This window comes from Drosophila suzukii, chromosome 3 (genome assembly GCF_043229965.1).
Source record: "Drosophila suzukii chromosome 3, CBGP_Dsuzu_IsoJpt1.0, whole genome shotgun sequence".
NCBI classification, from domain to species: Eukaryota; Metazoa; Arthropoda; class Insecta; order Diptera; family Drosophilidae; genus Drosophila; species Drosophila suzukii.
Genome location: NC_092082.1, coordinates 1,920,938 through 1,933,793, shown reverse-complemented (window position 1 = coordinate 1,933,793; position 12,856 = coordinate 1,920,938). Strand labels below are relative to the sequence as shown.

General features: G+C 45.0%; 4 protein-coding genes across 4 annotated transcripts in view; 3 read left to right on the top strand and 1 right to left on the bottom strand.

The window, feature by feature from the left end:
• The window catches only part of LOC108013501 (uncharacterized), a 47,279-nt gene extending 42,829 nt beyond the window's left edge, over positions 1 to 4,450 (bottom strand). The window contains exon 1 of the mRNA XM_017079387.4: positions 3,855 to 4,450. Within this exon, the coding sequence (XP_016934876.2) occupies positions 3,855 to 3,903 (49 nt within the window). The 5' untranslated portion in view covers positions 3,904 to 4,450. The remainder of the gene's footprint in view (positions 1 to 3,854) is intronic.
• Positions 4,451 to 6,400: 1,950 nt separating this feature from the next.
• LOC108013502 (dynein axonemal intermediate chain 4) lies at positions 6,401 to 9,342 on the top strand. Its single transcript, XM_017079388.4, has 4 exons — positions 6,401 to 7,304; positions 7,359 to 8,800; positions 8,852 to 9,067; positions 9,126 to 9,342. Exons 1-4 carry the CDS (start codon positions 7,122 to 7,124, stop codon positions 9,340 to 9,342), a joined length of 2,058 nt encoding a protein of 685 aa, XP_016934877.2. The 5' UTR covers positions 6,401 to 7,121.
• A 394-nt stretch (positions 9,343 to 9,736) lies between these two features.
• RabX5 (RAS oncogene family member RabX5) lies at positions 9,737 to 10,927 on the top strand. Its single transcript, XM_017079389.4, has 6 exons — positions 9,737 to 9,984; positions 10,042 to 10,143; positions 10,204 to 10,268; positions 10,330 to 10,463; positions 10,517 to 10,742; positions 10,798 to 10,927. The coding sequence occupies exons 1-6, from the start codon at positions 9,737 to 9,739 to the stop codon at positions 10,854 to 10,856; spliced, it is 834 nt and encodes a 277-aa protein (XP_016934878.2). The 3' UTR covers positions 10,857 to 10,927.
• Positions 10,928 to 11,254: 327 nt separating this feature from the next.
• RpL23A (ribosomal protein L23A) lies at positions 11,255 to 12,678 on the top strand. The gene is made up of 3 exons (XM_017079423.4): positions 11,255 to 11,285; positions 11,657 to 12,069; positions 12,134 to 12,678. The coding sequence occupies exons 1-3, from the start codon at positions 11,255 to 11,257 to the stop codon at positions 12,521 to 12,523; spliced, it is 834 nt and encodes a 277-aa protein (XP_016934912.2). The 3' UTR covers positions 12,524 to 12,678.
• Positions 12,679 to 12,856: the final 178 nt, after the last annotated feature.

The following is a 12,856-nucleotide window of genomic DNA, read 5'->3' as shown; positions in this document are numbered from 1 at the left end:
AAATATGAGTAAATTATTGTGGGGGCCTTTATGCACGAGCAAGACATTATCTGGTGTATACGCCTTATCCAAAGATCTTTAGATTGTAAATATCTTAAGGTTTATCGTGTTAAAAGTGAAGGCTGGCACGTAAAAAGATATGTTAGTTAAGGCAGAAGTATTTATTATTTCATACTTAAGATCATAAAGATTAAAATACGTTTAACATGTATCAGTTTTATGACATTACATAGCTTGACTTAAGTATAAGCCAATTCTGGGTTATCTTCTTGTATCAAAATTTAAAAATCCTACATATTTCCCAACTTAAGACCCCCTAGGAAACCGTGAAATTGAGGAAGAGTTCATTTAATAAATTCTTTAAAATATTAGTTTCCAGTTCTGGCAATTTCCTGAAGTCATTAGCAATTGGAAATGGTGGTGGAAGTCCCAAGTGCAAGTGAAATCCGATGAAAAGCATCCCCGGCGATGGATAGCTTACAATGGGAAGTGGGAAGTGGGGAGTCGACCGAGGAGTGGAGGCAACGCCTCATGCCGAGCGCTTAACTTTTCGACATGTTTCACATGTGATGAAGATTAAGTAGAAAATAATTACAAGCTGGGGCTCAACCGAAGCTAAAGCCGCGATCATATCGGATCGGATCGGTTGGGATCCGGATCGGGATCGGGATGGCTCTGTGATCGCAGCGCGGCTGGCGGTAATTACATAAACGGCGATGTCAGTGCGGTGACAGGACGGCGTCATCGGAGTCCAGGGAATCTGGAACTGAGGAACTGGGGAACTCGGAAACTTGGAAACTCCATCCCCCACTCCCCAGAGCCCGTCGATCATCAATCGTGCGAACTTTCCAGGGGCCCGCCCCCTCGGAACGCGGATATCATTGCATTGCTTTGCAGTCTGGGGGCACCTCCACCACCACGAACTACTTATACCTGTTCTCAGATCCTCAGATCCTCTGAGCCAGACCTCGATGGCAAAAGAAAGAAACCAACCGAAAATAAAAGGGCCAAATCAGCGTGTAAGATGCCGGGTCGTACCTCTTCTGGGGCCATAAATTTTAAAGTAATTTTCTCTTAGCCCCGAATAATTTATGGGAAAATATTAAGCTGCCCCAAATACTTGCCCAAGAGACCGCAGATCCTAACCTAACAGACAAACAAACTACTTTTAAGGCCGAAAACTAACCCAAATAGAGTAATTAAATGGGACGAGCAAACGTTTCTTATCTACCAGCGCACTTTTACTGCGATATCCTGGATGGCAGATCGTGGTATTCCCGAACTCTCGGAGTACCGAACTCCGAACTGGTTGAGTTATGGGCCGCCTGGTCCTTAAGGTTCAGGTCACGATTATCTGCATACGCAGCCGGCAATAATAATCTCAAAATTGGCGCACTTAAGCGTCGATCCCTCGGCAGGCGTAATTTGAAAGTTATTTTGTTGCCGTTGCGGTGAAATTATTGAGCAATATGCTGATCTGTAAAATCATAAATAAAAATATTTGTACTTGGCCGCAGTGGAGAGCCTGGGACTCAGACTTGGATGGGCATTGGGATCCACCTTCGTCTGCACTGCACTGCACTCCACTCGCTCCATCTTCATCTCATCTCCTCCCTCTGACAACTTTTATGTTATTAGGTGAGAGAGTCGCTTTCGGGGCCCAAATCGGAGCTGGACGGATCTGGGATCTTGGATCTCAGTTCCAGGTTCCCGGACACCAGGCTCCGGATCGAGAGCCTCCGCCCGCGGCTTAACGATTGATAAAGTCTTTTTATTTACAAGCTGATAATGATGGTGTAGGTGCAGCTTTTGGCATTGCGACGGTTTTTCATGTAATTTATGAGCAATTTGCAGACGATTTTCGAGGCCCCAGCTTATGGAATGTGCGGAACGAGCGGGGGCGGCAGACTGACCCAAAGATCTGGGATATGGGCTATACGGAGAGGGGAGAGAGCTAAAGATTTACAAATGGAATTTATGGGAATTAAACCCTTTATGACATAAATGTTCCTTATGTAGTATAAGCTTTTTTAAAAGAATTTCACACAGTACTCCCTAACCAAAAAGAACGTAAAAGTGATTTCTTGTAAAACATATTGTGGTTTTTAGGAAGCCAAAATCATAGGACCATCATATAACTAATTTTACAAAACTAGGAAACCACATTTTATGGTAATCCAAACTATTCACCCTTGCTGATAGCCCTAAAATTCAGAATCTCTAGACTGCTTACCATTCCAATCTCATCCAGCACGCTTTGACCATTCTGACCAAGGGCTATTTTGTAATATCGATAACCATCTCTATGGGGAATGGGGCCTAGCAGGCCATTAAAGTGTCACAACAAAACGCTGAACTCATTTTTTGATCTGGCACTGGGCCACAAGAAACAACCATAAAACAAGCAAGTTGATGGGGAGTTCATAAGGAAGGGACAGAAAAACAGAAGACCCTGGGCACGAACTAATAACAAGAAAGCCCAAATGGACGAAATAGCCAAAAGTGTCAACTCCAGAAAGGGGCAGAGAACTATATGGGTAAGCCGATTAGAGGCCACGACTTTCGGGAACGGAACGCACATAAAAATGTCTCTGGTGCAGATCTCCGGAATCGTGTTAAGCGTGTTCCGAGGTTCAGGAGGTGGGGAGTACTACGACTACCTTTATGCGGCGGTGGTGTGGATGTCACCTCCACCGCTTCTCGTCTCTGTTGTTATTGTTTGTGTCACTGCTGATGATTGTCATTAACATCAAATTACCACAAGTCAAAGTCATGTTCTCCCAAATAAAACCCCTGAACTAAGGTCCAGCGACTCAGACAGATAGTCGGCACTTAGGTGGAAAGTTATGGAGCAGAAGTGAAATGGGAGAACCACAACAAGAGAAGCGCAGGCGCAACCACAAAAATGTGGGGAGGAGAAAAGGGTTAAGTTCAGATCAGGGGGGATCAGAATTCCTTGGGTTAGGTTGAAGATGGAGATGCTGGCTCTCGGTTACACCTTGTTGACCATCGGGACAAATGTGTTATGACACCTGACTGCGGGTTTTGGGTTTTCAGAAGATGTGAGAAACATAAGCAGCAGAGTACGGAAACAATGGATATGGATAAGTCTTACTTATAAACACCCGAGCAACCAGTGAAAAAATATCAAATGAGATCTCTTGAATTGTTATTATTGTAACCATCAATATGATATATTGTTGTTATTAACTGAAATTACCAGTTGTATTTGGAATTAAAAAAGTTTAAAGGAAAACAAGTTATGAAAAAAAGAGTTTTTATTGAAGACGTCCAAAGCCCTTTCCAATCTTTATCAAAATTATCGTGAATCTGTCAAATCTTTCAAGGCATTATACTCTCCGTCACACATGCCCATTCCCTAACCCAAAGTCCCCACCTTAGTGAGATATTATCTGCGCTGATCTGAATAATTATGCTAAACACATTAAATTCATTCATAAATCTTTTGGCAAGCATCATTCACAAAGGGAACACCTCGGTGAGAATTTCGATAATGAGATATGAGCTATTATTCATGTCCCGCGGGGCTCTCGCTCTCATTTGTATTTGTCCAACTCTTTTGTGGGTGATAAACCCAGCTGGGGTTATTTATGATCTTCGGCTTGCTCGCGATCTTGGGCAAGGGAATCACCAAAATAAAATCAATAAAACCAGTCGGCGGTGGTCACAACAAGACTAAAACCGAATCGGTATTCGATATAATAATAATTTTAAGATGCAAATTATGCAGATGAGACGAAGAGACGAAATATTCGAAATGAAATTCACCTGCCCGGCAAAATCATATTTCTTCTTGCCCAATCCCAGACCATATGAGAGATACTTGGACTTACTGCTTGAGGAGCTGCTCGATCGCTGGACACGCTTCTTCCAAAACAACATTTTTTTGGGGGCTGATAAGATCTGTCCGATTGGTTTCGTTATGTGAACAGACGTTTGAGGTTATGCGGGTGTGGGCCTATTGCGAAATGCTGTTAACGTTTGACACCACGGATTAGCATAAATTTCGAATCACTCATTGGGGCACCAAGTTCCCGGGATTATAGACTTTGGGTCTAATATTTTAGCACACGCGCCACAAAGTCCAAACGATGGTGAAGGTAACGTGGTTGAAGCACAACTGCAGCACGACAAATTGAGACATAAAACACCCGGCTTGCGATGAAAGTTATGGTGTTATATGGAGCGATTTCGATTTGTTTTTGCCAGGGGTTCTCTGGAGTGGAGTGGAGTGGAGTGGAGTGTCAGGTGTCACACGAGCGCAAGCTGTGCTCAATTAGCTACCCGGTTTTCAGTTTATTTTTCTGCACTTCCGTTAAGCGCTTTTCACGCCCCTTCCTCGAGAGCTGAGGAACTCGGACTTCTGGCCCGCTCGACGGTTAATTAACGAATAAAAAGTCGCTTTTCTGTTACGAAAAAAATCTCCGAGCTCGACTTAAGCGCTGCCGCTCCGCCGCTTCTTTTTTCTTAGTCTTCCACGCTCCGTGCCACAATAAAAACGAAAAAGAAAATATGTTACACCAAAAGTCGGGGCGTCGCAGTCGCCTCAGTCGGCGGCTCAGTCCGAGTCGAAGTCGGCGTCTGGGTAGCGCACATTGGGGCCAGTGGGGACATAAAACAGGTGTAAAAACCGAACCGATATGAATGGGACCGAGCGACATATAACGCATATGGGCATGTGAAGAAGCGTATGCAAGATCGAGATAAACAGCGAGGGTTTTATGGGTTTCCAGGGTGTGGACACAATTAGATGTTCGTAAAAAACGAGCGTTTTATTTCCCCGGCTGAAGTTTTAGGTCGGTTTTGAACAGGCTCCAAACCTGTCATATGCCGCTTAGAATTACGGGGCAACAAAAATATTAATTATTTCACAAACACTCGGTGAGCTTTGTGAAAAACTAGATTAATTAAAAGCTTGTTTGCTTGCTTACAAGGTGACAAGTCAATTAAATTGGTATTATAAAGTGGAGTTTACATATTGTGGCTTAATCTTGTAAAACAGTGTAAAGTACTTTGGCTTTGGGCGATCTGTTTTTATATGCTTTGAAGCAGTTCACTTTAATCTACAACTCTTTAATAATCATATTTTTCTTAAAATGTAAAAATAAGAGTAATAATAAATTATTTAACTTAAAATATTCCCAACTGTTACATCAAGCTTAAAATATTTGTTTGTACTTTAAACATATTTTAATAAATTTAATAAAATTAAATAACTAGGCCTTTTAAATCCATTGTAGAAGTGTATAAAAGTATGCAGCGAAACAAATAGGTCCTACTTCGAAAAGGGCTCATTCGAGTTTGAAATATTTTGTTGCATACTTTTAAGCACCTCTATAGGTGCTTTAAAACCCCTGGTGATCGCTTTTAAATTATGATTTAATCTATTATTTTGCTTGATACATTTTTCACACGTCTTCTGTAAATTGTTTTTAATTTTTTCTTTTTTGGCAAATGGAAGATGGACAAGTTAATTCAGTGTTCGACTGCGCAGTCGCAGCCGAAGTCGCAGTCGCAGTTGGCGTTGCGTTGGTGGCGGTTCAGTGAATTTCGCTGACTGTATGTAGTTTTTGTTGCTCCACTGCTCCAAAATGTGTAACAGCGACCACAACAACATTAACCAACCAACAACCCAGCAATAACAATAATGATCGTTGGCTCGTGCAGAGTTCAAAATGCACGCAACCTGCAAGACAGCCGGCTATTGTTTTTAGCCTTTCTTGAATATATATCTTAGGTCCTAACTCTTTTCGCTGCCTGCACATTTATTGCTTAACGCTTTGATGCGTTGACGGTTCCCGCTTTTGGCCCAAGCGAACCTAACTTGTTCTTTCTGGCCATCATTTGCCCGGTTGCCCCCTCAATTTGACATATTGCACTTGGCCATCTCCTCACTTTGGCCCTCCTCCTCCTCTTTATCCTCCTCTACTTTGCTGCCTGTTCATTAAGCGAATCAGCGTAGCGAAGCATAACGCCAAATTAACATAAACAACTTCTTTTAGACTTCTATATCTGCACAGAGAACAATTAATAACACTAAAATTCTTCATTGTAATTGTTGATATTAATTTTATGTTTGTAATTTTTCTATAATTTTTAGAATATCTGAGAATATGAAGGTACTGTAAGCTACCCTATTAATGTTTGATACAATTTTGGAAGATTTTGAAATTTTTTTTTAAGTTGGTAGTACATTTTGTATCCAGAATTTGGGGGCATAAGTAAGAAATTAGAAAGCGGTTATATTTATTATTCAATCTTTGGTGTGGATGGTGACAATTACACTTCTGGATTAACATATATCCTTATCGGAACATCTAAGTGAAGGATGGTCTCTAAAATGTTCTTGTACACTTTCTAGGCTTTTAAAATGGTTCGTTGAACATTTATCCTAAAATATTATTACCAAACTGATCCAATTTTGTTCTGTGTACGGCTTACCACTAACAATCGTACACATATGGCCAAGTGCTTCTTCCTCCGCGGCTCATCTTTGGGCCATTGTCAGGCTATGTGGCGGAATTAAAGACCCTTTACTATTTACTATTTCTTCTACTGCCTCCATCGCACCGGCAAATTGCTTTTGGTACGCGTCTAATTGGAATACGAATACAAATTTCATTTGTTGCTAGTTTGTAGATTGTAGTTGGCAGTCGCTCGTTGTTTTTCCTTTCTCCGCTTCGGGGATTTTCTTGTGACAGGTCACAGCTCAAGCCACCGATGATTTGTTTTCCTCTTTGTTGAAGCTTTCACATTAGAAAATGCTCTGAATATTTGACATGAAAAGTTTAAAAATTTAACATACATTTTAAGCTATTTTAAACCCAATAAATCAATAATATAGTATGCTCACCATAGTCACCCCGACTTTGCATCTATTATGCATTTCGGTTGCGTGTTTTAATATATGTGTTATAAATATTTATGGATGCAAGGAGAGCAGCCATGTGTAAGACCGCTAATGGAATATGCCATGTTGTAACTTGAAGCCCCCGTAGTTATAGCACCCATATATTATTATTGTGTTGCCATGTCTGCACTCGCAGTAAACAAGTTAAGGAAACGCCGGCACGCGCTATTTTCTAATTAATCTGAGAAAAATGTCCCGACCTTTGAGGAAGGATTACCGCACTGCGGACTTCGAGCAGCTGAGCAAGATGATCAAGGAGCATCCGCTGATGAGGGCTCCTGAAACGGAGCAGCAGCAGCTGCAGAAGCTACGAACCCCAGAGTATCGTACAAAATGTGTGATGAGGGCTTCTCTGGATGATATAGCCATGGGGGTGGGTTCCTAGCTATACATAAAATATATCTTAACTTTTAACCCATTCCCCCAGATCAATCTCTACAAGCTGCAGCTGGACAAACCCATATCACCCACTTTTGAGGAACCGGATTACTTAAAGGAGCCTGCTCCCTCCGCCCGTTCCGCCGCCTCCGCTCGTCCCCCAGCCACGCCCTTTATCAAGGTGCTCCTCCGAAAGACTCCCATTATGGTGCTCTTCGAAAGACGCAGCATGACCGCCTTGGCGGACACGGATGAGGGTCGTCTGGTGATGGAGGACAACCGGAAGTACGACGAGCTGCTCTCGGGAACGGACAAGACCAGAAGAACCGTGGATGCAGACACCCAAACCATGACGGCGCTTATGAAATCGAGACTAGTGAACACCGAACGGCTGACCACCGCCCAGATGGGATCCTATGTCTCCAACTTTGAGATGTACGATACCTACACGGATCTAGAGAAGTCCACCACGAGTGTCCAGGTGCAGGGCGAGAAGAAGATGGAGATAACCACCTATCACGTGGGCGGAGTGGATCAGTTTGTGGCGATCAACAGTCTGCCTGGGTTTCGACTCGCTCTCATGCTGACCATGCGCATCCTGGCCAGCAATGTGTTCGAGCCCCAGCAGAGGAGGTATAGGAACATGGCCCTGCCAGATCCTCTGGCCGAGGATGTAAAGTTCAAGTACCGATTGGGACTGTTGTGGAGACTGAGCCCACCCTCTTCCAATCGCAAGGTTCACCAGGCAGTGAGCGATGTGAGCTTTTGTCCCAGTAATGGTGACATAATGGCCGTGGCCTACGGGGTCTACAGCCATGGCAAGGTCAGCAAGTTACCCAGATGCGGATGGGTCTATGTGTGGAACATCAAGAACCCGGTGAACCCGGAAAGGCGTTACAACTACCAGGTGCCCGTGGTCACCGTGGAGTTTTCACCCACCCAACCTCAACTCTTGGCCATAGGACTCCATAATGGAGGTGTTCAGGTGAGGGACATCTCCAGTCAGGATCTCCCTCCACTAGCCATTTCGCAACGCTCATCCTCGCCGCATTTCGAGCCAGTTACGGCTATCAAGTGGATTTATTTCGAGGGAGATGTGGGATCCAGGAATCCCCATATCACACCCTTTTTGGCCACCTCCCAAGCGGGAGCGGTGACTAAATACCGTCTAATTAACAGTCCCAACATGCTGGGATTCGAGCAGCAGCGTTTGCAGCGGGCTGAGGGCGAGCTAGAGGGGGTTCCCATCGAGCGACATCCTCCTGCGGCTTCCCTACTGGCCAACAGGCACCCGCAATGTCTGGAGATAGTCCTTGATCCCGTGCAGGCGGATATATACTATGTTCTCACCGACGAGGGAACCCTGTACAAGTGCTCCACGAACTACCCGCTGCAGCATCTGGAATTGAGACAGGTGCACGATGGACCGGCTGCCTGCATGGAGTTCTCCCCCTGGTCTCCAAGGCTGTACCTTACCTGCGGCAGTGATTGGTGAGGGTTACTAGGATTTCAATGGGGTTTTATTTAAGGTGTTCCTTCCAGGTGCATTCGCATTTGGTTGGCTGGCATCTTGCTGCCCATTGTCACCCTCCAACATCACCTGTCTCCGGTTCACTGCGCCCGCTGGAGCCGTACTCACTCCACCATCCTGGTTTCCCTGAGTCGCAGCACAGTGGACATCTGGGATCTGCGCAACAGCACCATGAAGCCAGTGTCCTCCACCGTAATCGATGCAGAGATCTTTTACACCACCTTCAAGTGGGTTTGGACTGAGGATCCTTTTATGTGATTTGATCATTTTGGGTGTGACTTTCAGGTTCACCCACTGCGGTCGTTCGCTGGCCGTGGGAAATGAGGCCGGCAACCTGCTGATGCTGTCCTTCGAGGACATGCCCTTCCCGCCACACTTTCAGTACAAGCAGCTCAAAAGAGCCATCTTCAAGGCCCTGTCCATGCAGCCCGATCTCCGCAAGCAGGTGAAGAGCGTGGGGTACTTTGGCTATCCCGGGGGAAGGAAGCAAACTAGAGCTTGATCAGTGTATTATAGAGATGGTAAATATTCGAAAAACATATGGAAAGAAAATAAAGGAAGTGCTTTCTTTTGAAGACTTAATTATTTGTTCAATTACTATTGTAGCCACAACTGCTAACATTATATGGCCACAAAACCACTCTAACATTAAAGCTCAGCTAGGCTGACACCTTGAGGCCTTTTTCCTATCGGAACTAACGCACACCCAACCATTTCTTATCAATCACCTGCATTTACAATGCAAAACACAGCCCGGGGTATAAGGTAGCCACCGGCACCTTGAGCATATGATAGCCACCAAGTTCAAGCCACCGACAGAGTTTGTGGTTTGCGATGACGACGTGGCTGGCTCACCCAGTTTTAGAGCTCATTTAGTCGAGATATAGACGTTCGCCATGCCTCATCAACTGCGGCAGAACCTGCTGTTGCCCAATCCGCCCACGGTGGTCATGCACGATCCTCGCACCCACCTGAGGCACCTGCCCCCGGCCTACAGTCCCGCCCAGACTCCGCTCAGTCGGGAACGGGACTTCGCCCCCCAGGTGCGCTATCACCTGGAGACGCCACGTAAGCCCAAGTTCCGACCCTGCAAGGTCATCTTCGTGGGCGATTGCTCGGTGGGCAAGACGGCCATTGTCAATCGGTTAGTATAGAACTACAGATTTAATTGAATTTCATTAACTAACCCATTTTTCTTCAGGTTTTGCTACGACAAATTCCAGTCGAATTACAAAGCCACCATTGGCGTGGACTTTGAGCTGGAGAATTTCAGTATTCTGGGTCACAACTACAGTCTAGAAATGTGGGTTCAGATCTCTAAGGAATAGTATCAGTTCTGTTTGTAAATGTGCTATATTTTCAGGTGGGACACAGCTGGCCAGGAGCGTTTTAAATGCATAGCAGGAGCCTATTATCGCAATGCAAGTGGTAAGTCTTAGTTAACTTTAAATTTAATAGGGACAAATATGTATATCCCTTTAAATTACAGTGATAGTGGTTACCTATGATATGTCCAAGCGGGATTCCCTGGAATCGGCTAAAAAGTGGCTCAATAGCGCACTCAACTACAATACAAGCTCAAGGCCCTTGGTCTTTTTAGTGGGCACAAAAGCAGATCTCTTGGTAAGTGTTATTTGTTCACAAAGAATTTAAATGGTAATTGTCATTTTTTTAAGACAAAGGAGGAGTTTGTGCGAATGGAGCGATTGGCGGGCGTGGCAGCTGCCGAACTTCAGGCGGAATATTGGTCGGTTTCAGCGCGATCTGGTTTTAAGGTCACGGAATTCTTTCAAAGAATTGCTGGCCTGGCTTTTGAAGAAGCTGTTAAGCAGGACATTAAGTCAAATAAAAGTAAGCCACAAGAACAGGCTCATCAGTCATCAGTTAAATCGCAAACTTTTGGTAAGGTTACTTAAAGCAATTTATATATGTAACTCTTGTCAAGAGTTTTTTTCAGATTTACGAAACTTTTTTAGTGGTCGCTTTTCTCCTCAAAAGAGTGGCTGTGCTTGCTAGCCTGCATGTCTTACCTTAAGTTTTAATTAAGTCGTTGAATAAAATATTTTAATAATACCTTATAAAAATTCATGTCATTGATGTTAAATTTCTTTACATTTTTTTTAACAGTTTTGTTTATTTTAACTATAATTTTAAATTATATTTCAAAAAGTAACCGTTTTTAATTGTCAACCAAAGGCGTTGCCAAACATTTTTCCAGCTGTGTTGCGTTCGCACAACGTCAAGATAACAACTCTTTCGCCCCTGTTAAGTGGCTAAGCAGTGCTGTTAAGCACAGCAACAGTGAGCTGTTAGGCGCGAAATTGCAGCGATCTGGCCACCCTTCTGTCAAATCGGGCTTCCGCTTTTTGACAACTGCCCCTCAGTTTTCCTTTTCATTTCTTTTTCTCGTAGAAATGCCACCCAAAAAGCCAACCGAGAAATCCGGTAAGGATTTTTCATTAAAAAATAAGCGAAAAATGCGTGAATTGATCAGCAAAAGCAAGGCGAAAGCAGGGACTACAAGTGGGAAACGAATATTGTGCGGAATATCGCGATTTTAATGAAGAAATGTGTTTAAATACACGACTTATAGTTTCGCCACGTGCGGTGTGTCTGCGTGGGAATGCTTAAGTGTGTGTCTCAAATGGCAAAGTAAACTGAAAGAGTGTTAAATGTAAAGCTAATCCCCGATTTTATTGGGGCTAGTCAAGTGGAGAAGCGTCCCATTGCCTTGCTGATCGATCAGGCCTAACCTAACTTTGTGCGCGGAACATGTTTACTAATCTGGATTTGGACTATTCGCTCCTCTTTTACAGCCAAGCCTGGCGACAAGAAGCCAGAGCAGAAGAAGGCTGCTGCGGCTCCTGCTGCCGGCAAGAAGGAGGCTGCTCCGGCTGCCGCCAAGCCAGCGGCCGCTGCTCCCAAGAAGGCTGCTGCTCCAGCGGCCAAGAAGCCCGCTTCTGCCGCTGCCAAGAAGCCAGCTGCCGCTGGTGCTGCTAAGAAGCCCGCGGCCGTGAAGAAGACCGTGGCCACCAAGGCCAAGGGCAAGGATGCCAAGAAGAAGATCCTCGCCGGCAAGAAGCCCCAGTCCGTGCTGGCCAAGCTCTCCGCCAAGGCTCGTGCGGCCGCCAAGGCCAAGAAGGGTGTGAAGCCCGGCACCAAGCCCGCCAAGGGAACCGCCAAGGCCAAGGCTGTGGCTCTGCTGAACGCCAAGAAGGTCCAGAAGAAGGTATGGAGTTTGGTTACTGATTCCCTGGAGTCTCTGATTAACCCTTCTTTTCCCAATCCATCAGATCATCAAGGGCGCCTTCGGCACCCGCGCCCGCAAAATCCGCACCAACGTGCACTTCCGTAGGCCCACCACCCTGAAGCTGCCCAGGAGTCCCAAGTACCCCAGGAAGTCGGTGCCCACCAGGAACCGCATGGACGCCTACAACATCATCAAGTACCCTCTGACCACCGAGGCGGCCATGAAGAAGATCGAGGACAACAACACCCTGGTCTTCCTCACACACCTGCGCGCCAACAAGAACCACGTGCGTGCCGCAGTGCGCAAGCTCTACGACATCAAGGTGGCCAAGGTCAACGTGCTCATCCGCCCCGATGGCCAGAAGAAGGCCTATGTGCGCCTGGCGCGCGACTACGATGCCCTGGACATTGCCAACAAGATCGGCATCATATAAGCGGTGCAATCTGCGGTAAAGTGTGGAATGGTCATCGCGGTCTACATTTTACATGTAGAGTCTTTTCTATAAACAAATATTGCTAAGCTGACACGGTAGAGCGAGGATGAACGTTTCAAAGTTGTCTGGGTATAATAAAACCACTCAAAAACTAAGTGTGGTTTTTCAATTTGGGCGGGCTTTATATCATTTTCAGTTTTTGTCTTCCAGGATGGACCACATCATTAACTAAGGTGAGTTAGATGTGCCACTGATGAGTGCTAGTTGATAACATTGTTTTACTTATTCGCAGGTTATATCTTCAAGCAACGATTAGTTCAACTTGCTGACTGA

Bases quoted from the DNA above. Each gene is read 5' to 3' on its own strand.
- RabX5 (XM_017079389.4), top strand. From the start codon at position 9,737: ATGCCTCATCAACTGCGGCAGAACCTGCTGTTGCCCAATCCGCCCACG. The intron at 10,144-10,203 runs GTGGGTTCAGAT...CTATATTTTCAG, and splicing joins CACAACTACAGTCTAGAAAT to GTGGGACACAGCTGGCCAGG. The intron at 10,743-10,797 runs GTAAGGTTACTT...AGTTTTTTTCAG, and splicing joins AGTTAAATCGCAAACTTTTG to ATTTACGAAACTTTTTTAGT.
- RpL23A (XM_017079423.4), top strand. From the start codon at position 11,255: ATGCCACCCAAAAAGCCAACCGAGAAATCCG. The intron at 11,286-11,656 runs GTAAGGATTTTT...CCTCTTTTACAG, and splicing joins AAAGCCAACCGAGAAATCCG to CCAAGCCTGGCGACAAGAAG. The intron at 12,070-12,133 runs GTATGGAGTTTG...CCAATCCATCAG, and splicing joins CCAAGAAGGTCCAGAAGAAG to ATCATCAAGGGCGCCTTCGG.
- LOC108013502 (XM_017079388.4), top strand. From the start codon at position 7,122: ATGTCCCGACCTTTGAGGAAGGATTACCGCACTGCGGACTTCGAGCAG. The intron at 7,305-7,358 runs GTGGGTTCCTAG...CCATTCCCCCAG, and splicing joins TGGATGATATAGCCATGGGG to ATCAATCTCTACAAGCTGCA. The intron at 8,801-8,851 runs GTGAGGGTTACT...TGTTCCTTCCAG, and splicing joins CTTACCTGCGGCAGTGATTG to GTGCATTCGCATTTGGTTGG.